At 37.2% G+C, this 27,411-nt stretch overlaps 2 protein-coding genes across 2 annotated transcripts in view; one reads left to right on the top strand and one right to left on the bottom strand.

The window, feature by feature from the left end:
- Positions 1-27,411, top strand: part of LOC114651841 (janus kinase and microtubule-interacting protein 1-like) — a 558,596-nt gene that overhangs the window by 71,472 nt on the left and 459,713 nt on the right. The gene's annotated exons all lie outside the window — the stretch shown is intronic.
- Positions 5,388-27,411, bottom strand: part of LOC114651843 (wolframin-like) — a 41,258-nt gene continuing 19,234 nt past the window's right edge. Inside the window, exons 3-8 of the mRNA XM_028801859.2 lie at positions 26,323-26,390; positions 22,007-22,151; positions 20,921-21,091; positions 19,071-19,157; positions 18,508-18,668; positions 5,388-14,534 (exon numbers count right to left, since the gene is read on the bottom strand). Coding sequence (XP_028657692.1) covers positions 12,717-14,534; positions 18,508-18,668; positions 19,071-19,157; positions 20,921-21,091; positions 22,007-22,151; positions 26,323-26,390 — 2,450 coding nt within the window. The 3' untranslated portion in view covers positions 5,388-12,716. The remainder of the gene's footprint in view (positions 14,535-18,507; positions 18,669-19,070; positions 19,158-20,920; positions 21,092-22,006; positions 22,152-26,322; positions 26,391-27,411) is intronic.

Here is a 27,411-nt window from a genome sequence, read left to right as displayed (position 1 = left end):
CACTTTTCCATTATTGCAATGTCTTACTGAAATCTTGATGACATTTTAGGTACTGCAAAAATACCTCTATTACTCAGTTACTTTTAGGTAACATACTGTACACTTCTTTGGGTCTTCAGAACACTTCTGAAGCGTCAGTAAAGTGTTTCTTCATCTCTGCAGTGTGAGCTACCAACAAAACTTCACTTTGGAGTGGCCAGAGGTGGCCTGAGACAGATTTGTGTTGATATTATGTATTTAGTATAAGACCTGTGAATCCTTCATATTAACAAGTCATTTTACCATCTGTCAATCTGCCACAGTGATGAATAACCTATCTACTGATGTTTTGTAAGTGTTGTGAAGACCATAAGAAGTCTTTGTTAAGGTCTAGTAACATAAGAGTAAACAAGTAATAGATGCATTTTTACAGTACCGAAAGTAAAGTGTTGCCAATGAATTTTTACTGACTGACTCCATGGCTTTCTGTGCTTAAAGCACATTGTCAACAAGTTAGACATACTTTGGTGCTCTGCAGTTGCCAAGAAAATTCTCAACATGTTTTAATGCCTTCCATGTGATTTGCTCCAGAACTACTAGCAGATTCACTTGTGAATGTGAATTTCCCCTTGGGATTAATAAAGTATCCATCTATCTATCTATCTTGTCACTGATGGTGTATCAGCTCTATGGACCAACAAAAAATGTCTTTCTTAATTTTGGCATTACAGTAGTTTTGTTGAAACACCAGACTCAAAAAAGATCAAAATCCCTCAACTTCTTTATTCATCATTTTCACAAAGCGTTTCATAAGTCCAAGTTTTATATGAAAAGGAGGCAAAAATATCTGAATTGGGTTGACACTTTCCTGCTGAGGAACAGCCATTTCTTTTTAATGTAATGAGAATCTTCAGTCCGACTGTAACAATCACAAACAAAACAACAGTACTCACTATATCCAAGCTACATTCCTACTAACAGTGATGCTAGTTTTAGATTGCCACAGATGCTCCAGTTCTAGTTGTTGTACTGTGTATGTATACTTACTTTTTTATCTTTCATTGAATTCATTAAAAGCATGCAATGTTCCATACAATCAAGTTAAACTTAACAAAACTAAACCAATTCAGCCCCCACCCATAAGAAAGAGCGAAAGACCAACAGCCAGAGTAATTTTTTTAAGAGTAGTAAAGGTAGTAAAGCAGGAAAGAAGTTCTTCACTCCAAACTAAGTGCTTATTCTAAAATGTTATTGATTAGATCCTAAAAAGTTGTGAACAGATCATCTAAGTGAGAATTTGATTTTTGCTAATTTCAAATAGTATACACTATAACATCAGTTATCCACGGACTTAAAAGAGGTGGGCTAGGATTCTTCCAGTTGAGGAAGATAAGTCCACATGTCAGTAGTGTAGTAAAGGCAATTTCAGTTTGTTTGTCCTTCTCCACTTTAAGCCCATCAGGGAGTACACCAAACACAACTGTTAGTGGATTAGGAAGGATTGGGACACCAAGGGTGTCTGATAGGCATATAAAGATTTTTTGTCCAGAATGATGTTAATTTGGTGCAGGCCCAAAACATGTGGCCCAGTTAAGCTGGAGCTCGATTGCAAAGTTTGCAGGTTGGATCTTGTCCTGGAAACAGTTTGGATAATTTTAAGTGAGATAGATGTGCTTGATAGAAGATAAGCTGAATAATTAAATGCTTTGCACATATGGAGCTCGAGTGAATTCTCTCTATGGCTGCCTTCCATTCCTTCTCTTCTCTGTTCCCACTGAACTCTGGGATCTTTAAAAGCAGGGACCTTTAAAATGTTTTAATATATTACAGAGAAAAGCCAAGCAAAATGACACCTTTTATTGGCTAACTAAAAAGATTACAATATGCAAGCTTTCGAGGCAACTCAGGCCCCTTCTTGCCTGAAGAAGGGGCCTGAGTTGCCTCGAAAGCTTGCATATTGTAATCTTTTTAGTTAGCCAGTAAAAGGTGTCATTTTGCTTGGCTTTTCTCTACATTCATAATGTCTAACACGGTACAACACCCTAGTACTACTTAATATATTACAGAAATGCTATCTGAGTCTTCAAGACTGATCCATAATTCTTCTGGAATAGAAATAGGTGGGAGGTGAGGAAAATTGGGCAGATTTCATTTAGTAAAGTTTCTAATTTGGAGATAGTGGAAAAATTATATTGATGGGAAGCTAAATTTGCAGTGTAATTGCTCATTGGGTGAAGACACATTTATATTGAAATCTCTAAATGATTTAATCCCATACATTTTCCAAACATTAAAAACTGTGTAAGTTTGAGATTGTGGAAAAAGGTGGTTATCATGAAGAGGTGCCACAGATAAAAGCTTCTCCGACTTGAAGGGCAACCTGCATTGGTTCATATGTGAATGAAGCACATTGAGTTGTTATTATATTGATGATACCTTCTATTTACTGGAGTACAAAGCAAGGAATATAAAGAAGTACTGGATGATTTAATTTCTATTGCAGACCAAGATAGTGTTTGCTCATCTATGTGTGTCAATGTCCAGGTTTTTATAACTTGTATATTTGCTGCCCAGTAATAAAATTGAAGATTACGTAGAGCCATGCCACCTTCTGATTTGGGTTGTTGTAGGGTCGCCTTTTGGATGCATGGATATTTCAAATTCCAAATAAATGAAGTTATGATTGAATCTAATTTCTTAAAAAATGATTTGTTAATGTTCTGAAATAGTAACAGAAACTTAGGGAAGATATTCATCTAGATAGTGTTAATTCTCCCTGCTAAAGTAAGATGGCAGGTAGACCATCTATGCATTTCTTGTTTAAGTTTTTCCTAGCAGACTGCAAAATTTTACTGAAAAAGAGCTTTATATGTACTTGTGATGTTGACCTGTAGGTATTTAAACTGATCTGCAAAGATAAAAGTGAAGGTGTTCAATCTAATGTTGCTTGCTAGAGAAGTCACTGGAAAAAGCACAGTTTTGTTCAAATTAATTTTGAATCTAGATATCTTTTGAAATTCTGCTAGTACAGTAAGGGCTACAAGCACTGAATTTTGTGGGTCTGATATATACAGTATGTATCATATCATCTGCATATAGATATATTTTCTGTTCAAGTCCTCTGAAAATCCCCTTTATCTCAGAAGCATTTTCGAAACTGAACAGCCAATGGCTCAATGGGTACTCCAAGTAAGATCTCCGGAGTGTTGGACTTCATGGGTGAATATATTACATGAAACAGGCATCTAAGATTGGAAGCTGTGTCGACTTTTACTAAATCCTCTTTGGTCGTCTTGATATTACCTGAGGAAGCATTTTCTCAATCCTTTTTGCTAGAACTTGAGAGTATCTTAACATCATTATTCAGAAATGAGATTAGTCTGTATGATACACATTGTAATAAGTCCTTATTTTTCTTAGGAAAAAAGTTAATTAACACTTGGCAAAAAGTTTGAGGTAGAACTTTATTGTCTTAGGCTTCTATACATGTTGCTAAAAAAAGGGGAAATAACTTAATTGAATTTTTTCTTATATAAAATTGAGCAGGGTAGCCATCAGAACCTGGTGCTTTCTGACTCCGAAATGAGTTTATAGCATCTAGTAATTCTGAGAATGTCATTCTCACCTCTCCGCCAGCGTCTTTTGTCTTCTAAATGTGCCGATTAAGACGAGCAGCAAGCAGCCGGCTATTCCATCCCCCACTGTTACAGAACATTCACTAAGTTTTCCCAGCTCATGCCTTGTTTGATTATCTGGGAGTGACGGAACTGCTGGAGTTTTAGAGTGGAAATAATAGATCATTATTTGGAACACATGCATTTCATGTGTGTTCCATTTCTATAGTAATCTGTGTAAACACATTGTTAAAAGGAAACTTTTTCATATTTTAGTAATGTTACAAAATGTAGGCATAAACTATAGAATGTGTGAAGCCTGAAGTCCAAAGATCAAATAAACACTTTCACAAAAGGTTCAAGAACAATACAACACCTTCCGTAGCGTAACATTAAGATTTGCTGACTCAGAGTGCAGCAACCCTACCGTGCCTCAGAGACATGAGTTCGATTCCCAGCTGGGGAGAAAGTGTTATTTTTTTTTTCTTTTTAACCTCAAACAGACACAAAATTTTTAAATTGGTATGCACTGTAAATCATTAAGTTTAAAATGTCGATTGCAGTTATTTCTGTTGATTAATTCATGCTTTTTACTTAGAGTCAGAACAGGAGCTTATTCAGCTTCTGATCTGACTCTAACAGCGGCAGTATAAATTCACACCCGATCTGACACTGTTCGTTTAAAAAATAATATTGCATTATAGCGCGTCTTTATGTGAAAACAGCAGTGTCAGATGGGGAGTGTCTGATGATTTCATATAGCGCTGAAGTTACTGCTCTTTACTATGCTTTACTCTGCATGTCCTGGAGTATAAAAGAAATAGCGGTAGTATGTATCGTGATACACTGCAGAGCTATAGCGTGTCTTTATGTGAAAACAGCAGTGTCAGATGGGGAGGGGAGGGGAAGGATCCTGAACACAACTGAGAGAATGAAAAGTGAAAGAAAAAAAAAAAAAGAAAAAAAGACAAAGCTAACCTTTACAAGTATCATAAATTACACTGGCTATTAGAGACTGAAATCAAATGTATGTTTTTATTCTAAAATAGTAAGAATAAGAGCAGTTCACTTCTCAAAAAGGAAGGTGCAGGACCGAACTCGTGACCTTTTGCTTTCCAGTCAGCAGCTGATACTGTTGCGCGACGACGGCAGTCGTAGTGAATATATGTCAATGTCGCATGCTAAGGCGGCTTTTTATATTTTTGAATAAAAGCACACTTGTTCTGTTATACTTGTACCTTTTGTGAAAGTGTTTCTTTGATATTTGGACTTCAGGCTTCATATATTATATAGTTTATGCTTACATTTTACTACTACAAAATGAAAAACGTTTCTGTTTTAAAAATTTGTTTACACAGATTACTGTAGAAACGGAATACGCATGAAATGCATGTGTTCCAAATAACAATCTATTATTTCCACTCTAAAACTCCACTTCAATCCCACATAATCAATCAAGGCATGAGCTGGGAGAAGTTCATGCACGTTCTAAGTCGGTGGGGGGATGGAATAGCCGGCTGCTTGCAGCTTGTCTTTATCTGCACATTTAGAAGACAAAAGACGCTGGCGGAGAGCTGAGAACGGATTTAAGAAGCGATTTAAGGTGGGCCGGATCTACGAGTTTTTTTGTAAGCTCTGGTAATTCTAGTGTTAAACGGCACACAGATATTTGAATAATTGCTTGTCTTTGACTTTTTACTGCACACTTGTGCTACAAATCATTTTTTGTGGGCCCTCAGAATGTATGACACCATCAACGTGAACAGACATAAAAAAAAAAAAAAAACACAAAGATTTTCACTTAAATATTTATTAAACATTGTGAGTTAATACAGAATGATGAACAGGACCATCAACATTGTAAGTCAGGGACAAAAAAGCAAGCTAGTAGTACAAAGATACTAGGCCGTGTTGTAAATGAACCAAAGACAATGTACATAATAGGCACTTCAACCATAAAAGTTAGTAATAATTATATAAGGCAGCATTTGACATAAAACATACCTGTATTTCTTTGAAAAATAAGAATTTGCAAACAGATGCACTACAAGCAGAAAAAAATACTTTCAAATCAACAGACAACATTAGTGAGAAAGATGACTATTTGTGTTACTAAATGGTTAGTAGTGCATATGACTGCATAAAGAATTGTTCTGGAAAATACTTTCAATCATATAATGAAAACAGCCTATGAAAAAATATATGTTATGTGAAACCAAAATATATGTTCATCAAAACATGTGAACCTAATTTTGGTGTTTTTTTTACGCTCATTATCAGCTGAACAAAGAAAAAAACCCTGAACTGTCACTGTTGAAGTTGTGACATATTCTGTACAAAGGCAAACTACTCACTGCAAATGCTGTCAGGCAATACAAGCAAACTCTGCATAAATGGCACCTATCAAGACCTGACGGCAAACAGGCAGTTAATCCTTTCAACAGCACCGGTAACTGTCTCTTTAATGCTATATTGCCCAAATATTACAATTACTTGGGAGCTGACAGGTTACTACTTTGACTAAAGTGGTGTTTTTGTTTTACAAAGAGTAGACAGAACAAACAAATTTACAAATGTACCATATTCCCATCTAGCCATTTTTTGAGGCCAATGTTCTATGCTTTTATGAAATAATATTAAATACTTGTCTTTACCTTCATTCGGGCTAGTATTTTGTGGAGATGGCAGTAATGAATGCAAGGCAGAAGTCAGGTTAACACACAGGCCCTAATCAAGCCTACGGGATATCATAAAACTATAAGGAAATGCTGCGGTGAGCTGGCGCCCTGCCTGGGGTTTGTTTCCTTGCCTTACTCCCTGTGTTGGTTGGGATTGGCTCCAGCAGAACCCCGTGACCCTGTAGTTAGGATATAACGGGTTGGATAATGGATGGATGTAATGAAATGATAGCACCTGCAGGAAATGCACACAAACATAAGGACATGGACCCCTTCTGAATACGTTAATTCAGGGTCCGTGTGCACGATGGCAGCACAACATGCTCTATAAACCAACTTTTTCAATAAATTTACCAAAACCTTTTATATTTTTAAAACTGTTAAAAAGATCAGTAAGTGCAAGAATGTAAATCTATAGCATACTAAAGAATTTAACTATCAGGTATACTAATAAACTCCTGAAAATACTGCTGCCAGAACAACTGTACATGGGCATGTAAAGCAACTGATTGTCGGGCGCCTCTTCTAATGACATTTGGATTAACTGCATTACAGTCCGTCTACAAGCCTCCTTCATATAGCATATGTTAAAAAGTACTAACAAGCTTTTAATTTATAACATGGATTACCTCCAAAAAAAAAACCGTTTACATGTAACAAAACATTTTCCATACTAATCACCAGACATGTGACAAAGCATACTGTATAGCCTAACTTGAATATTACAGCAGAGTTGAAAATACTGGTCCACAGGCCAATTAACATGCAAAGCTTATTAGCAATAAATATGTATTTTCACAAGTTAGGAAAGTTTTGTACATACCCATCAAGTTCTGTTCTCTTAAATGAAGAACAAAATAAACAATTCAAACATTAATATAAAACACAACATATAGATGGACATTTACTCGACGCAACAGAAATGTAGATGTACAGTCTTAACTCTAAAGATGATCAAAACTATAAAGATTTAGTGGACATGGGACTGCTGAAGCTTTTCATGTTTAAATTTAGTATTTTGTAAAGCTCAGATGATGCAGTGTTTGATGTATGGCTTTTTAAAAATCTTTCAGAATTTTCAGACTATCTACTGCACTTTTGTACAGCTCAATGCATACAGTATATCATACAGTATGAGGACAACAATGTACATCAAATTAAAGACAAAAACCAACAGCACGGGTACTCCAAGTGAGGTCTGATCAGATTTTGACCCTTTGACACAGAGAGGTTCATTATTAGTTCATGTCATGGTTACTTCAGATTAGACAATCAAATCTCTAAAAGCAGGAAGCGTAACCAAGCAGATACCAGTGAAGGTGCCCCCTATTACCCCCCCCTTTTTAATATATGTTAATATTCTCAAACTTACTTAGTCTACTTTAATATCATAAGAGGCCCCTGTCATCTTGGTAACATTAAGAGTCAGAATACAACTTGGAAAACCAGTCCAGTTCTGACATGAGGTAACTTTTCTGGTGCTCCATTATGATAACATGTCACCTATTATGGAGAAATCTGAACACAAACAACAAATTGTAAACAAGCTGAAATAAGTAATTCTCTCTGACAAGAGCAAATAATCAATGTAATAACAAAAGAGTAAAAATGCTAACGCCAGTATACCGCTTGTACACATAAGAGTGGTACACTACTAAAAAAAATGAAATAAAACAAAATGTAAATTTCAAATATGTTCATCTATAATGCTGCTCTTCAATGCAATGAATGTATCGTTATTACCATCACTATATTTAAGTATGTAAAGCATGTTTGAGAAAGGTATATCTTAACTCAAGTACTTATTCAAGTTATTCTCCTATTTTTCAATAAAACCTTGCATTTGCCTATTAGCATAAAGCATCAAACATATTGTTTTCCTCTATTAAAGAGGAATTTTGATAACATTAAGCAATAATTAAAAATAAAAAAGTAAAAGGAGTACAAACCGAAAGTCCCTGTAATATCTGCCTATTAATGGACTCAAAGACGAGATTATGAAAGCAGCAGAAATGAGATCTAAACAAAGAAGTTATTTTTAATATTTGCAAAGGTCTAATTTTTGGATTTTTTGTTTGCCTGTTGATCCATGTAAAATTACATAGGCAAGAGAACATCTATGTTTTGTATGCAAAAATGTTTAAAACCAGAACCACTCTTTTACTTAAATAAAACTCAACAGTCTCTCTCAAAACCAACCGTCAAGTCTTCCAAACAGCACAAGTCGTGTAGTAAATTGTATTCCATCACGTGTCCTCCAGTGAAACTGCAGAGTTTGCTTTAAACTGAATCATTGGGGTTTGGAGTGCCACGTATACTTCGGACTGAACATGAGACGACAAGTAATCAAATTCTCATCTCTAAATCAGTACGCAAGTGTAAAACAAAGTTTTGGACTACTAAAGCAAAACTCACTTCAGAGGAAAGCCACAGTAGGGAGAATTACCAACCATGTAATAAATCCATCCCTGCCTGGAACAATCGCCTTCTGCACTTTAAAGCAGTCTGCAGTTCCTGGCCAGCAGCACGTCACCGACTGCTCTCGACTGTTCATTTTCTCGTGTTAAACACATCTGATCCTCTGGTCCTGGAATGCAGCAATGCCTACATGGCTTTCCTCAAACCAGCCTTTTAATCGGAGGTTCATTCCCTTTCACTGGATATGCTGCTTTACTGTTCTCAAAGTGAAGCTATCCAATAGGTGCTTTATATTCAAATAACAATTCACATATTAAAAAATGAAGGTCCTATATTTTACTTCTGTCATTCTATAACAACTCTCAGGGCTCACTTTCCCGTTTAATACTCCTAAAGAAGAAAACCAGTTAGCTAAAACAATTTATATTCAAGTAATAAAGCATTTCCCAGAGCTAGTCTGAATGTTTGGATTCCAAAGGTAAATTTAAAAAGCCATAACAGCCCGCTTATATGAAGAACGCATTGTTTTATATGTAAACATGTACTAGTGAAGAAGTCATTTCTGAATTTCATTGTTGCCTGATTGTAATTCCAGGCAGAAATAAGGAAACTGATCCAATTAAAAATGGAACTTAATTCAGCAGTAAAATGGTCTTTGTTGACAGATCAAATATAAACAAACTGGTCTCTGTTAAAGTGAGAGTAGTAGGCCACTTTGAGACGAGTCTCAAACCACTGTTCTGACAAACCCCAGAGTACAATGAACTGAAAAATATATTGCACTCCCATCTCACTGAATATTTAATACATTTCAACAGGTTAAATCACTTATTCTACAAGAAAAGGCACATTTTCAATAATCTGGGGTTACAGCTAGAAGATAATAAACTTTAGGTATTATGCCCTTAATGACTTACCATAAACAAATACAACTCAAGAGTTTCCATCACCACACCTTAATATTTTATATTATCTGGTGCCGAGCAGCTAAAAATAGTTTTCATTTTCTTTTCCCTAGTTTTAAATATTTTAATAAACAATAGTTTTAAACAATAGATTTAGAATGACAACATCTGGTATAAAAAATATATCCATGACATTAAGTTTACTAAGGGAATGTTGATCATATACAGTATACAAACAAGCCTATCGACTGGATGACACTGTTAGAAGTCAGAAAGAAAGACTTGACTTACAGTACCAAACATCTGCATGCAGCTGAACACAGATGCAAGTATTTGGGTTGCGATGTAGTTCTGGTATTTCACAGCTTAATGCTCCTGCCTGATTCTCAGTAACAGCCAATCATGCAAGAAAACAGATGGGAAAAAAAGCTAAAAACACAGCCTTGAACCTTTACATTAGCAAATATATAAAACAAACAAAAAAAACAAATCAAAACGCTGATCTGTGTCCTCTTACTGATTATTCACTACACATAAAGTAAAGGCTTTTGAAACCAGCCACCAGCAGTGTAGTGTGAATTTTTACATTAAAAATTGCAATCAAAGGATGTACTAAGGCACACTTTAAGCAGACAAGAATGCTTGGGCTTTCAGAAATAAATACCTACTTTCACAATTGTTACTCTAGGGACGACCATGTTGGAAAGACAAGCAAGCCAGAGATCAACCAAAATGCTCACAGAACTCACTTAACTGTTTGCTTCTGCTGCTAATGAAAGTGTTTTTAAAATAAACCTAGTGTTTTCAATCAAGATGCCTAATCTATATCAAACTGAAAGAAACAGATGTGACTAAAGTGATGGAAAGCATGGCCCCCAAAGACTCACAGTGGAGTTACCAGAGAGAGAAAAACTGGAGACCTTCATCCAAAATAAGTAAGGGGGAAAATAAGAAAACTAAATTCTGTAACAGAAGAATAAATAATAAATTAAGAAAAAAAACTAATAATTAAGTAATTAATATGTAACCTCTCCATATTGATGTACCATAACAGCGATCAAAAGATAATTGAATAATTGAATCCACATTTTTTCCAAGCAAAAATATTGCTTTTCACCCTGACACACCTCAGATGTCTTATCACACCAATATGCCACCACACAACAACAGCCTCTTCCTCCAGGCTCAGAGATTCCACATTCTTCATTATATCAACAAAAAAATCATGCCACGTCTTGGGGCAATGTGGCACCAAAATATATTATCTTAAGAAGAGTATCTACTAGGAGCTCCTTGGTGTATGTAACGCTAAAGTAATGGTGTGAAGATTCAAACTGTGATACTCTCAAGTCTGCTTCAAAACATCACACTGAACTGAAAATAAGACAGTCGTCCTAACCCTGCCAGGCCGGCGTATTTGTGGAGATCCCCTGCAAGTGAGTAATTAGTGTAGTGTTACTAGTATCTGTTACTGTCCTAATTGTTTGCACATTATGGCACCATTTCTTCACTTGCTCCCTCATAGAAGGGGCAAGCATAAAGGAAATCTACTCAGTCCAAGCAGTGCCACACTCCTTCACCTCAATCCCATTACAATTCAATTGGCACAGAATCAAGCCACACCAATGGAGCATACAGGTTTTTGCAGCCTTCTGTAAAAAACAGACTGTAGCATCTGTAAGAATACGTCAGTAGTGAAAGCTCAAACAACACATCCTGAACTATTTTTAAGTTCTGAAAGTCGTATCCACATAAGGCACTGGACCACTCAAGTCTGGTGGAATAAGGGATGCAAGTAACAGGGAGCAGTTAAAAAATCCCTGAGAAGAATACGCAAAGTTAGTGCAGCAGTCAGCTTCCTCAGCAGCACTACTACAGAAGTGGTTAGCAGACTCACCCTTCACATATGTGTACAGGCTTACAAAAATGAATTGATGGAGTATTAAAGAGCTAACCGTTTTAACTCCATGTAGGCAGGCGAGGTATTGATATTATGGGTCTTCACATATGGAATATGGACAAAATGTTCTACACGTTAGAAAAGGGAAACAGAGTTATTTAAACCATGACCAAAGCAACAGGCTTTATCCATTCCTGCTTATTTTATTTTTTGTAATACTGTGCTCTACATTTCTCCCTGTGAAAAGAAAGATGACACTGCTCGTTTTACTAATTCTCAGTCTCTCACATAAGTTAACAGGCTTTTCATCTCACCTCAGTCACAAATGCTATTTTCCGCTTTCCGTCAATCAGAAGCCCTCCTGCCCCTATAATATCTAACAAAACAAATGATTCACTTTCTCTAACTTCTCTGCTCTTTTCAGTTCAATTATTATTATTTTTTTCTTTTTGGTATTTGATACACTTTCTAATAATTTATCTAAGTTAATCAGACGTTTGGGCATAATCAAAAAGTTAAGTATCATGCTGTAATATTTGACTGGCAATAAGATATTCCGTCTCTCTCTTGTGAAACGCTGAACTCAAAGTGCTTCTGGTAACACCAGATGAACAAAGTGCAGCATTTGCAAAACATTTATTTTCTATTTATTTTAATCAAATGTACAGTATCCATACTGGATTAAAAGGTACAGCTTACTTGTATAACAGTGGTAAAGAAATTTGTACAAATGATTAGAAAATTCATCTTTTTTTTTTTTTTTTTTTACTTTAATCCTCTCCACTACAGCCCAAGCTTTGATAGCCATTCAATTATTTAATGGATAATACTGTGCAATGCAGCATATCAAATGTGATCACTTTGTTTCTTCTTTTCTTTATTAGAAACACAATAAGAGAAAAAAACATTCAAGTTTAAAGAGCATTGTTACCTTTAATGTGCTGCACTAAGACCACTTTCTCATCTTGTTGTTAGTGTTACTTCACCTCTAACACCACTTGCGGAACAAGATTTCAACATAAGTTACTTTACCAATACATGCAGTTTGTTTTGCTTACAACAGAATAAAGTGCTTGACAAGTTTTGTATTTTTTTAAACTGTAGTGCCGAGAGCATACTAAGAGACACACTCGCACAATAATTGCTGTTCTTTGTTTATAACTTTAGCAGTGTCTTAAACAACAGAAATCGTATTATATACCAGAGTCTCGGGTAAGCAGCACTATGCATTTACAGCAGCAGATAAGAAGGGATCAAAAAAGAAGTCGAAAGCAAATCTGAATGCATGCTTAACTGTATTCCTCCAGTCATACTCTATTTTGAATTGCCTGCCGACGGGTACCAACTTGGACATGCAATTCAAGCACCGGATGGCTTTTAGCTCAAACACTGGCCACTTACTTCCTAATCGCCCTTCTAGGATGGTACTAAACTCTACAACGCTTCCTTGCCCCAACGTAAGAAGAACCTTCTTGAATTCATTGCTTGCCTTTAGCACAATATCTTTGGTGGCATCATCTTCTTCTAAAGACTTATTGCCATTTTTGTTATTGAAGGGCATCCCAACATTTATTTCAAATTTGTAACGGTCAAAGCGTTTGAGATGGCATTCGTGTTTTGTAAGGAATTTCAGCTTGCAGAGTTCATCCTCTTCGATAGTCACATTTTGAGGATCACATACTGGGTAAGCTTCACCATACAAACATCTCATCCAGTCTCCAATGAACAGTGGTAGCAAGTTGATGGCCGACTCTGCGCTATTTTCAATCTCGGTTATACGGACATACTTAAACCTGCCTGTCCATGTAACTCTGTGGCCTTCCAGGTGACTGCAGAGAATCTGAGTACGAGCCATATTAGAATCTTTCCATGCACGAGGACCACACAGGAACCCGTATTGCTGCCATGTCAAAGTGGAGTTATATACTTTCATTCCTTCTGATCTATAAACGTAGATCCAGCAGAAAAGCATAATCGCAGAAATCCAAACAAGAATAAGCTTAACAATTGAGCTCCTGGTTAGAGACTTGACCATCTCCACCACAGAAAAGTTGGTTTTTGTCCACCATCTAAAGACAACAGGGATTGCACATAAAACCAAAGTTACTACTATCTTAATAAGTTCTAGAGAGATAAACCATTTAATAAATTGAATAACCATCATAACTGCAATTCCCAGCATTAAAATTGGCAGTGCAAACAAAAAAAGAAAATACCCCACTGAGGTCCGAATGAGTCCTATGCTGGAGGAGTTCTGTAACAATACCACAGTAAACTCACACCACATGAAGCACACCATATATGGGACCAAAAAACAATACGTGCCTTTGAAGTTTCTTAACTGAGCCATCCGAAAGAAAAGATAAAAGAGGTACATATAAAGGATACAAGGGATACTTAGGTTAAGCACAATAAAATGGCCAACTGGAATAGTCAGAAACGTTTTACCAAAGAAACGAAGTAATGACAAGCTTTCTGGCAAATCCTTCATCATTCCACATAATGCAGAGGCAATTTCTATGAGAATGGCTCTTCTGGTGTAAGGTTCAGCAGAGGTGCTCATACTCATGTAACTTGCAATACTGAAAAAAATGGCTATTGTTGCAAGTTCAGAGCATGGTATCCATTCTCTATTAGCAATCGGAAAAGAGAATATCACAAAAAAAACTGACAGAATAAAATGAATGTACGGTTCCAAATGGTTCCAGCCAAAGTTGGTCTCTGCTTGTTCAACATCAAGAGTAGGTTCAAAGCGCGTCAACAAGTCAGTCAATGTTCTAAAGTTCGCCCAGGCCTTGCTATTCTGGAAAACCTTCAATGTGCAAATCACCATAGAAATGAAAGACAAGTAGAAGATGACCAGTGGAATAACAAAAGCAAAAAAATCAATAGTTAAATTGCTGATGATGAAAAAGAAAATGAGAGCATTAATGTGGTGAGTAGGTATGATGGTACTCAGCCAATGCATTCCAGCCTTAGAAGCTATATCTATAAGGTGCTCCTTAACTTCAATTATGGCATGAAGAGGATACTTCAGAATCTGTAATCAGAGAGAAAGAGAAAAAAATAACAATATATATATCTATATAAAATTCTTTTCGTGTTTGAAACGGAAATTACGTATGACCACATGATATGGAAATTACATATGAAACGGAAATTACATATGACCACGCAATATGGAAATTACGTATGACCACAGAACATATTATAATACAGGAACTAATCACTTCGTTCGCCGAGCTGCAAACAATGTGAAGACGAGACCGCCTTCAGCGGCAAGGGGTCGTGAGAACAAAGTGCACGCTGGGAGGCGCGGAATGTCGGGCTGCTCCGCTGGGTCGAGAGCTTCGCAGTTTCGGGCAGTGTCCTCTCTTCTCGCACTGTTTGTGACACTTCAAGTGCCCCGTCGGCTCCTGGGAGAGTGGAAATCTTTGCGAATGAGTGTAATCGGCGCCATCGAAGCAGCACTCGGTTTGTAAATTGCGCTGCATGACTACTTACTGTCCCTTAAGGTGAGTTTGGGTCACTAAAACCCCGCAACATTCAAGGTTGCTTTTGTGATCAATTATTTTAAGATGATGAAGAGTTTACATCTAAGAAGATGTAGAGATCTCTTCATGTAAAGTCTTGGACTTGGGAATTGTTTGTACCTTCTGCTCGTTAAGCACGGAAGAGTAGCGTCCACATCTATCAGAATTATTTTTCTCTTAAATCACAGGCCCATAGTGCAAGGTTGTCAGGCAGAAATTTGGACGATCACATAGAAAATGTAATTTGAATACCACAGTGGTCGTGTAGCGCCTTTCAAAAGTGATCTACTACCGAGAGATGATCCAAATACATTTTAGCTGCTGTTAGTACTACTTACCTGTTGTGTTATACCGCCTTTAAAATGTAGTTTACCCGAAACCACTCCAGTAGTGCTCAACGTATCTTTACTTCTTAAAATGTTAATGTTTTACTGTTTAATAACTTATAGACTACAGTTTATTTTTTCTCTTGCACTCAAGTGAGCGAAGTCACTGGGTAATCAGCTAGTATATAAATATCTTATTTATATATATATATATATATATATATATATATATATATATATATATATATATATATATATATATATATATATATAAACAGAAATCAGCAACTGTTGATAATACATATCATAAGACAGGAGGAGTCCAAGGCAGGTAAATCAGAATGAAAAAATACTGCGCAAATAGTGAATACTTATGTATTTAACACACAGGTACCATTAATGACCACATGCTCGAATTTCCAAGGCGGACACTTGTCAGCATATTAGAATGGTAGTTCAAAGCGGATGGTTGGCTGCACTGTGGCTGAACACCAAGCCATCTTGTGAATTAGTTATCTGTCATTAGAGTATGATTGAATTACAAATGATGCACATTTTACTATCTGTATTTTAATTACAAAGACACAAACTCAAGAACTAAATTTAAGTAAAAATTAAAGGTAAAGGTAAATTATGTGAACTGCAAGAACAACATGCCTTCACAGCACAATGTCAATCAAGAAATTTTTTAATAATAAATGCCAGTTAAAACAGCAACCTGATTGTAACATGAGGGATGTGTTAATTTCAGGGGTAGGAAAATTAATTTTAATTTTTGAAAAATATTTTTAAACAGAAGGATCCAGAATATACACACATATACATTTCAATATTTTAATATTTAGGGGTAAAAACAACCCTACAATATAAAAACTAAACAACCCAAAATCTAAAAAAATACTTTGACTTATTTCATTTAAATTTTGTGACATTAATGAAAAAGGAAAAAAAAAATTAGCCACCTGTGTTTTTTTAATTTGTTAATATTTGTCAAAAATTACACTGTAACGAGCAGGCTATTGTAAAGTGTCATGTCCTTTTTTTATGGCTGAGCGCTGAGAAGGAATGGCACAGAGGAATGTGGCTGGCGCTTTATGTAGACTACGGGTGCTAACAAAAGTTTAGCAAGTTGGAACATTGGGTACATGCAGTGCTTCCTATTCTGTTGGTTTCTTCTTACTCCTCGCAATGTGGTATAACATATAAAAATTTGAAAACTGCTTCCCTTAGATTGTCAAGCACGCTTATATTCATAAACTTCGAAGAATTTTAATGGGGGGTCAGGGGTCTGAGGGCCTTGGTGGTGAAATACATACATACTGAGGAAAACTGGTGTGTTCCCTTGGAGGTCAGACCATGATGTGTTGCAATGCTCCCATTTGCAAAGCAGAAACAGTACCAGCCCACTTTAAGTGCTGAGTACAACACAAGCCAGGAGCGATGACAGAACATAATAGAGGTGAACATTGTACATAGTTTAAATGTAATTTATTTTCACCTCTTCTTTTCTGCACAACACTTAAAAAACTACGTTAATTGCATGAACCATATAAATGTGCATCCTGTAAACATCACTGTTGTACGTAAAAAATCAAAAGAAATCACAATTCAGTGTACACTACTGTAGATCTAAAACCGGCAAAACTCTGTAATGGTACAAGATTACAGATCAAAGCGTTAAATTTAAATTTATCTGAAGCTACTAGGATCTGGTTCAGGGTGAAATTTATACAAAAATGAACATTTCTCCTACTAAACACCTGTTTGAATTCAAAAAGAATACAGTTTCCTTTAAAATAGTGTTTTGCAATGACAATCAACAAAAGCCAAGTCACTAGGAAAAGCAAGAACTGACCTACAGCAGGAATGTTTTATTTATGTGTAACTGCATGTGGCATGTTCAAGAGTAAGGAGCTCCAGTGAGCTACTGTAGTAATATTAACCCAGTAAAAAACAAAATTAGATAAAATATTGTATACAGAAAAGTATTCAGTTGAAGTAGTCACATAGTACTTCTGATATTTCTGATAAACTAACAGCACTTTTAATCAAGGCCTACTGTCATAGGAAATTTCATGGGAAAACATATTTCCTGGGTAACATGGCTAGTGTGTATATTATATATACACACACACACACATACACTCTCTCTCTCAATCTATATATATCTATATATATTTATAAGCCTAAAAGTGCAATGATTTTACGTGACATGTTTATGTCAAGTTTTTTGTCATGCTTTAAATCGGGCTTATTTTAAAACCTACATATACATATATATATATTTTATATATATATATATATATATATATATATATATATATATATATATATATATATATATATATATATATATATATTACACACACATATATATATATATTGTATCATTATTTTCAGAGTTTGTCGAACTTTGATGTGATGATGTTAGATTTTCAGATTCTTCCGTTTTTTAAATTATAAAGTAAAATATCAAATACTCACTTCCTGCGAGACGAGACTTTGTGCCAAGAGATTTAACCACGGCCGGGGCCGGAAATAAAAGACAAAGAGTAGGACAGCTGCTGTACAGGCTTTTAACTGTTTGAAGTGCTGCACGAGATGCAGATCACGTGCACGGCAGCAGCAAGCCCGCAGCTGATCGAGCAAAGAGGAGGGTAAAAAAAAAAAAAAAAAGAAAGAAAATAAAAAGTATTTGTTTCCCATTGTGTCACCATTTACCAGGAGATTTTGGAGGAGCGACCACATCTCCTTGGGGTGCGTTCAGCCTGTCTCTTCACAACACGAGTAGCAGAGATGCGAAGTGGCTAACACTTACTACAGGCCGGGGGGGTTGGCGAGTGAAGCGAGCAGGGGGCGAACCCCCTAGTATATATTATACACAAACACACAAATTTAAAAGCTCCAAAATCAAAAGCATTTTGACAGACAAAATAATGCCACACGTGGAAAATTCCATATCTGACCTTGCTTTTTAGGAACAACCAAATCAAAACAAAGCAGAAAATTGGGAGGAGCACTGGAATAAATTATTAAACAAAGATGTAGGTGTTTACAACACTTTAGATGTCAACAACAAAATTAATAAATAGACAAATACATATATGGATGATGTAATCTACATTGAAAAATAAAGTAAAATAAAACTATCAACCTTTTGATTTAGCGGCAGATCTTCTGGACTCTTCCCCTGTAGATTATTATCATCATCATCATCGTCATCATCATCATTCATCAGAAGGCTAGTTGGGATGATGCCTTTTGCATATTTTTTGGTTATCTCAACAAAGTCATCAAGAGCTACAAATGTACTTGCTGAAACAGGAATATAGAAACAAAATACCAAATATTATCAGCTTTGTGATTTTATGAATTAAATATACACTGTAAAGAAGATTAGAGATTTATAGTATTTGTGGTTATCTGCAAAATAAGGATTCCTTGGAATTAGTTTTCAGAAGAAGCAGGGAAAAATATTTCTTAAACATGAATATCAAATACACAACTGATGACTGAGTATTTAAGCGTGAACTAGCAAAACTACAGAAAAAAAGCTTAAAAAAATATGAGTGAGAAAGAGAAGCAGGACAAATTTAGAAAGAACGTAAAAATCAAATGACAATAAATGTACTACATTGCACTTCTAAAAGTGATGATGCAAAAAATATTATTAAAAAAAAGAAAGAAAAATTAGCTAGGAAAAAATCTCAGCCTTACATTCACTACTAACAAGACGCTCCAGCATTCTCCTCTCCTTCTGAACTTTTGCTGGGACAGGTCCAGGTTTGGATTCGTTTCTGTTATCTACACAAAATAAGATTTTTAGTGTTAAAATTAAAATTTATTTTCTTGCATCTAATACCTTTAATATATGAAAGGATCTCATATAAAAAGAAGGCTAAAAAAATAATAAAAATGTTTAAATATTTAGCCAATATTAAGATGGAAACCATTTAGAGAGTTCCAAAACTGTTAGCACCTAAAGCCAATGTCGCATTGCACAACTTTTTTGTTCTGGAGTATGTCCGATTTTCCGATCTCAGTCACTGTATCATGTCAAATTACGCAAATGAAAATTGCAGCCCAACTGTACTGGAAGGTCAGCACTCAGTCACACTCGCCCCTTTTTTGACAGCCAATAGCATGCTGCTTGGCTCAGCTGGTATTGTATAGGCATTGATTGTATAACGGGTTAATAGCTGCAGTATTTTCACCTGTGTTCTTGATATTTTTTTTCTTTTTTCCATTCTGTTTTAGTACATAAAACATGAGACATCAGACTGGCAAGTTTCTATTTTAATTATGAGGTTCAAAACATGCATGTTCTAGAATTCCTCGCCGCTACATTCTATGCAGTGTACTTCCAACTAAATGCTCATTGGTTCTTAACAATCGCACACAAACAAGCTGTCCTTTTAGCCACTAGCCAGCTTCAGACTAGTTAGATTCAGTCATTGGCTATGTCAAGTTAGACAATCAGCTTCACAGGAATGCACCACCAACTGCCTCAGATTGGCTAGGATTATTTTAAGGAAGGCTATAACTGAAATTCACTGGAAAAGTTGTCTAATGTGACATAGCCTTAAGAGATCACCTCCTTCCCCTCAAATACAAGGTAAACTATAGAGAAAACAGGATTTAAGCATAGCTTCCTCATCAAATTGCATTATCAATACTATACGTCAAAACTGCACAGCCAAATCAAGTATTAGAAATAACAAAGTGAACTCCAGCTGACAAGGTAAATGGGAAACGGTTATTAGGCATCCTGATAACAAATAGAACAACAAATGCTGTACATCTAAAACCCCAGCTCCCAATATTTAAGTATCAACCAGCAACATTAGCATAAAACATGAAATAAATAGTGGAGTTTTCCAGTGATCGGTATAATGTTCAAAAAAGACACCAAAAATGAAAATTTCACATTTTGAGCTGCTGTAATCAAAAAAGTTCAGAATTCTGTGTAAACATTTACATGTTTTTGATTCTTTATACAAACGTTTACCAAATTTCTTAGAATTTAACATTCCTACTTTGGAGTTTCGTGATTTTCATGCTACTAGAAATAACAACAAGATCATTGTAAAGACTTTGCTTGAAATTTGTTGGGATTCACTTTTAATAAAGCAACAGCCACCATAATAATAATGATCATCATAAGAAGAAGTAAATAAATCAACAAAATAACAACCACCATCTCAAAAGTACCATCACTTTCTAGTGGTGACAAGGCCTGCCAGCTTAAAGGATTTAAAGAGCTTTGCTGGCAGGAGAAGGAGCTCCTGGTAGGGTCACCCAAGTCGGGCAGGTCTTTAGTGATGGAATTACCAGCACACACATTATGCACATCATCATAAAAGGAAGAATCGAAAGAATCGCTCAAATATATCCATTTGGCTGAAGCAATTTGTACTGACCAGATAACATACTATTTATAAAAAGTATTCAAAGAATTAACATAATTTCCATACTTGACCTGTTCATATGATGAGTGAAATCTTAGCATTATGCCATACCAAAAATAAAAAAGTACAATTGCTCAAACTACCATAACACACACATACCGTCTGCACTGACTTGTCCTACATTTTCAAGCAGCTCAGACACGGCAACTTTTTTCTTTTTCTTGGGGTTTAATCGCCAATACATAACTAGTGCTGCTTTCCTCACAGTACGTTCAAATTCTGACTCTGAACATAGTTTCTTCACCTCCTCTTCATTCTCTGAAGTAATCCCTATAGTTAATGATATAAAAAAAGAAACATAGTTAAGATGAATAGCAAAAAGAAATACATAATGGAGGCATCAGGGAAGATTAATATCTGCTTAACCTGGGGGCTTAGGAATTGCTGCTCTCCTTAACCTTCCACACTCAAAATATCTGCACACTCTTACAACATCTTTGGGGACAGCTGGAGCATAGACCACTCCTCAGCTGGGTCTCCTGAAGTAGCCTCACTAAAGAATCCGCAGTCAGGCTAAGTATAACCTTATTATTATTATTTGTGTTGTAATTGATTTCAGTTCTTGTTACCATTTTGGCTTTGAGGCAGCACAGTACATGGAAAGACCTTTCCACAGTACATATCCCAGCACTGAACCTAATTCATGCATGAAGCTCAGATTTCTGTTGTAAATAATCAAGTGAAATGTGAAACTAACTACCTCCAAATGACTATACTGAATTTGTATACGATATTTAGTGGTTAAGCTAGGTAAAAATAATCTGATGATTGTTAAATGTCAAAAAAGATTGATTTTGATAAATACTTTACCATAAATATACTTTTTGTCATTTTGTCATTGTGTAGTAATGTCCTAATACTGTTACAATTTTTTTTAATTATCTACTTGGTATGACTGGAAAAAATGACTTTTATGTTTTGGTGGTCTTAATTTCATAGCACTGTAGGCCTTTACAGGTTTTAGGTCCATAGACTGTACATAGTCTGCTTTGAAACAGGAGACTCTGCATGCCCTGAGGTACACCATGCCATTGCACAGCAGAATTTTCTTTTCAAATTGTAAATACTGCTACTAAGGAAAATGAATCTGACAAAAACTAAACAGTGATATTTTCTCAGCAGTAAAAATACTAGTTGAACGAGACATTTACTCTCTTTATTACTTCTGTGGAAAGCAAAAAATACCTTTCCTCTCGGTCAAACACTTTCTAAGCAATTTTACTGCCTCTCTTCGTCCTTGCTTTGCCGCCAACAACAGCCAGCTCACAGCATTACAGTTGTTCAGCTCTTCATCTTGTTCTTCCGCTAGCTTTAAATAATTCTTTCCCATCTGTAAAAATACAAGCAAGAAATGAAATACAGTAATCCCTCCTCCATCGCGGGGGTTGCGTTCCAGAGCCACCCGCGAAATAAGAAAATCCACGAAGTAGAAACCATATGTTTATATGGTTATTTTTATATTGTCATGCTTGGGTCACAGATTTGCGCAGAAACACAGGAGGTTGTAGAGAGACAGGAACGTTATTCAAACACTGCAAACAAACATTTGTCTCTTTTTCAAAAGTTTAAACTGTGCTCCATGACAAGACAGAGATCACAGTTCCGTCTCACAATTAAAAGAATGCAAACATATCTTCCTCTTCAAGTCAGGAGCAGATGTCAGAGAGATAGAGAGAAAAAAAGCAAACAAATCAATAGGGCTGTTTGCTTTTAAGTATGCGAAGCACCGCGGCACAAAGCTGTTGAAGGCGGAAGCTCACACCCCCTCCGTCAGGAGCAGGAAGAGAGAGAGAGACAGAGTTTGTTTTTCAAGCAAAAATCAATACGTGCCCTTCGAGCTTTTAAGTATGCGAAGCACCGGGCATGTCGTTTCAGGAAGCAGCTGCACAAAAGATAGAAACGTGAAGATAATCTTTCAGCATTTTTAGACGAGTGTCCGTATCGTCTAGGTGTGCGAACAGCCCCCCTGCTCAATCCCCCTACAGTCAGGATCAGAGAAAGTCCGCGCAAGAGAAAGAGAAAAGTAAGCCGGGTAGCTTCTCAGCCATCTGCCAATAGCGTCCCTTGTATGAAATCAACTGGGCAAACCAACTGAGGAAGCATATACCAGAAATTAAAAGACCCATTGTCCGCAGAAACCCGCGAAGCAGCGAAAATCCGCAATATATATTTAAATATGCTTACATATAAAATCCGCGATGGAGTGAAGCCGCGAAAGGCGAAGCGCGATATAGCGAGGGATTACTGTAAATTGCAATAATCAAACATTTCCTTGCTAGCAAATTATAAGTCATTCATTGAAACTTAGCAACAACACCACCTCATTAATACTGTTTCATATTTGACTTTTTATTCATAACAAATATTCATATGCCACTGATCCAGACCACTCACATGGGGTATGAGGTATCTACAAGGACCACAATTACTTTCAGCTTCTTTCACTACAAACATAAAGTCAGGTTATAGCGTTAATTTTATTCATGTTTTGCCCTGTGCATGATAGAGCAGGGTACTGTAATCACAAACACTCTCATTTTTAAGCTTCTCAGGCAACATGTCGCCACTACTCCTTTTTACTTTCCAAACACAAAAATAAAAACACACATTTAATAATATTAGAGCTCATTTCATTGTACACCAAAATGATATTTTTCCCCAAATCATGTTAAATTCTGAATCCTTTTCTTAACTCAATATATACTTTCCCCAAATTTAGGACCATATCCCTTTTTAACAACTTACATCCATATTTAAAAGGCACTTTTCATTAAATCCCTATTTCTTCTCCCTCAGTGCACAAAAGCCCGTCCATCCCTCCTTGGCAGCTTTAAATTCGCACTTCTCAATCTCTCTCTTTCCCTCCCCTTACACCTCCTTTTCTTTTCCTCTTTTTGTCGGTTACATTTCTGGTAAAATGCCACTCTCGGAAGTCTGTGTGTGTGATGTGGACTATAAGCCACAATATCCTTTTACTAGCTATACTGTCTTCTTCTTGTTTCAGGTGCTCCAGTTAGGGGTTGCCACAACGGATCATCATCTTCCATATCTTTCTGTACACCCATCACCTTCATGTCCTCTCTCACCACATCCATAAACCTTCGCTTAGGCCTTCCTCTTTTCCTCTTCCCTGGCAGCTCTATCTTTAGCATCCTTCTCCCAATATACCCAGCATCTCTCCTCTCCACATGCCCAAACCAACGTAATCTCGCCTCTCTGACTTTGTCTCCCAACCGCCCAACTTGAGCTGACCCTCTAATGTACTCATTTCTAATCCTGTCCATCCTTGTCACACCCAGTGCAAATCTTAGCATCTTTAACTCTGCTACCTCCAGCTCTGTCTCCTGCTTTCTGGTCAGTGCCACTGTCTCCAACCCATATAACATAGGTAGTCTTACTACCGTCCTGTAGACCTTCCCTTTCACTCTTGCTGATACCCATCTGTCACAAATCACTCCTGACACTCTTCTCCACCCATTCCACCCAGCCTGCACTCTCTTATTCATCTCTCTTCCACAATCCCCATTACTCTGTACTGTTGAACTCAAGTATTTAAACTCATCCACCTTCACCAACTCTACTCCCTGCATCCTCACCATTCCACTGACCTCCCTCTCATTTACACACATGTATTCTGTCTTGTTCCTACTGACCTTCATTCCTCTCCTCTCTAGAGCATATCTCCACCTCTCCAGAGTCTCCTCAACCTGCTCCCTACTATCACTACAGATCACAATGTCATCAGCAAGCATCATAGTCCACGGGGACTCCTGTCTAATCTCATCTGTCAACCTGTCCATCACCATTGCAAATAAGAAATGGCTCAGAGCCGATCCCTGATGTAATCCCACCAACAAATTGAATGCATCCGTCACTCCTACGCAGACCTCACCACTGTCACACTTCCCTCATACATATCCTGTACAACTCTTACATACTTCTCTGCCACTCCCGACTTCCTCATACAATACCACAGCTCCTCTTGAGGCACCCTGTCATATGCTTTCTCCAGGTCCACAAAGACGCAATGCAACTCCTTTTCCTCTCACTTTCCAAGATTCCATTAAACAATCTGGTTAATAACTCCACTAACATCTCTCCTAAACACCTCCATGATTCCATAGGTATGTCATCTGGACCAACGGCCTTTCCATTTTTCATCCTCTTCATATCTGTCCTTACTTCCTCCTTGCTAATCCGTTGCACTTCCTGATTCACTATCTCCACATCATCCAACCTCTTCTCTCTCTCGTTCTCTTCATTCATCAGCCTCTCAAAGTACTCTTTCCATCTGCTCAACACACTCTCCTCGCTTGTGAGTACATTTCCACCTTTGTCCTTTATCATCCTAACCTGCTACACATCTTTCCCAGCTCAGTCCCTCTGTCTAGCCAATTGGTACAGGTCCTTTTCTCCCTCCTTAGTGTCCAACCTCTCATACAACTCATCATATGCCTTTTCTTTAGCCTTCACCACCTCTCTCTTCACCTTGCGCCTTATCTCCTTGTACTCTTGTCTACTTTCTGCATCTCTCTGATTATACCACTTCTTCTTTGCCATCCTCTTCTTCTGTATACTCTTCTGTATTTCCTCATTCCACTACCAGGTTTCCTTTTCCTCCTTCCTCTTTCCAGATGTCACGCCAAGCACCCTTCTTGTTGTCACCCTTACTATATCTGCTGTAGTTTCCCAGCTGTCTGGTAACTCTTCACTGCCACCCAGTGCCTGTCTCACCTCCTCCCTAAACTCAACCTTGCAGTCTTCCTTTTTCAACTTCCACCATTTGATCCTTGGCTCTGCCCTCACTCTCTTCCTCTTCTTGACCTCCAACGTCATCCTATAGACCACCATCCTATGCTGCTTAACTACACTTTCCCCTGCCACCACTTTGCAGTCTTCAATCTCCTTCAGATCAACTCTTCTGCATAGCATGTAATCTACCTGTGTGCATCTTCCTCCACTCTTGTACGTAACCCTATGTTCCTCCCCCTTCTTAAAATACATATTCACCACAGCCATGTCCATCCTTTTGGCAAAATCTACTATCCTCTGACCTTCTTCATTGCCTCCTTGACACCATACCTACCCATCACCTCCTCGCCTCCACTGTTCCCTTCACCAACATGCCCATTGAAATCCGCTCCAATCACCACTTTCTGTCCCTTGGGTACACTGTTCATCACTTCATCCAACTCACTCCAAAAATCTTCTTTCTTACCCAGTGCACACCCAACTTGCGGTGCATATGCACTAACAACATTCATCATCCCACCAAATTTCCAGCTTCATAATCATTACTTTGCCTGACACTCTTTTCACCTCCAAAACAGGTCTTGACATCACTGTTCCTTCAGAATAACTCCTACCTGATTTCTCCTGCCATCCACACCATGATAGAACAATTGGAATCCACCTCCAATCCACCTGGCCTTACACTGTATACATTATTTCTACATCATTTAATTTTCTTCCTTTCTTCATATATTTGGGGTAAAACTTACTGTGAGCTGGGCATCCATATTTCCAGCTTTGGCCTTTACTTCCTGTTCCGCAAAGTTAATTTCTTGCTCTGAAAAACAAAAGTAAAGATCACCATTAAATTAGCATAGTCATCCAGAATCAGCACATGAATTACAGTAGTATTAGAGAATGGATTCAAACTTACTTTGGTTGCAAAACTGATAACATTTACAAATGTATAGTTCCCTGCAAAAGTATTTAGCCCCTTGACCAGTTCTCTAATTTTACTGAATAACAAATCTTGCACTGAAATTTTTGTTCTCTGTTGTATTTTTTTCTTACATTGAACAACCTCAAACTTGACTGAACGTTTCAAGCAAGACTCTTTTTATATTTCTGCCATTTTTTACCTCCACATTCACTTCACCCCGAGTTTCTTTGTCACTTTTCAGTTCTCAGTCTTATACAGCCTTTTTATTAATGCTTGTTAGTGAAACATCCATTAAGCCATATATTAGTGGGTCTTAGTGACTGTCCCTCAGATAGCTCTAACCTATCTCTCTCTCATTCTTCCTAGGGCACGAAGCGGAAGCGGAAGCAGAAACAGAAGCGGACAATGGCCGATAGTGAGGTGAATCGCGTTGAAATTGTAGTCGAGGAACTCCAGGCACTCGATGAACAGATTCAGAAACTTCTGTCCAGACGAAGATACCTCAGAGATCTGAAGGCTCGGCTGTTGGATAAACCGTCCTCGCCATCTGTTATCAGCGTAATATCAACCCCGCGTTGTGCCGCTCAAGTCACCTTCACCCCCGCGCCTCGTAGGAGCAACACCGATGATGACCTCGGTGTATTTCAGCAATGCAGGTGGGGGTTCAAGGCCAGAACACCTCCATTGGCACAGGCAAGCATCATAACGCAGAACCGGTTTGACCCTCTAAGCATCCCCAGTTCGCCTTCAGCTCCTAGTGATGTAATAGTGGTAGGTGATTCTATTGTTAGGAACCTCAATATCACTTGCCCTAATAGAAAATCTTTTGTTTCTTGTTTTCCCGGTGCTCGTGTCCGAGATGTGACGAGACGTGCGGCGGCGATCTACAAGAATAGGGCAGTTGGAGCAATTGTTTTAC

Source organism: Erpetoichthys calabaricus, chromosome 5 (genome assembly GCF_900747795.2).
Source record: "Erpetoichthys calabaricus chromosome 5, fErpCal1.3, whole genome shotgun sequence".
Lineage (NCBI taxonomy): Eukaryota > Metazoa > Chordata > Cladistia > Polypteriformes > Polypteridae > Erpetoichthys > Erpetoichthys calabaricus.
Note: the sequence above shows the minus strand (reverse complement) of the source record. Positions and strands in the feature narration are given on the sequence as shown.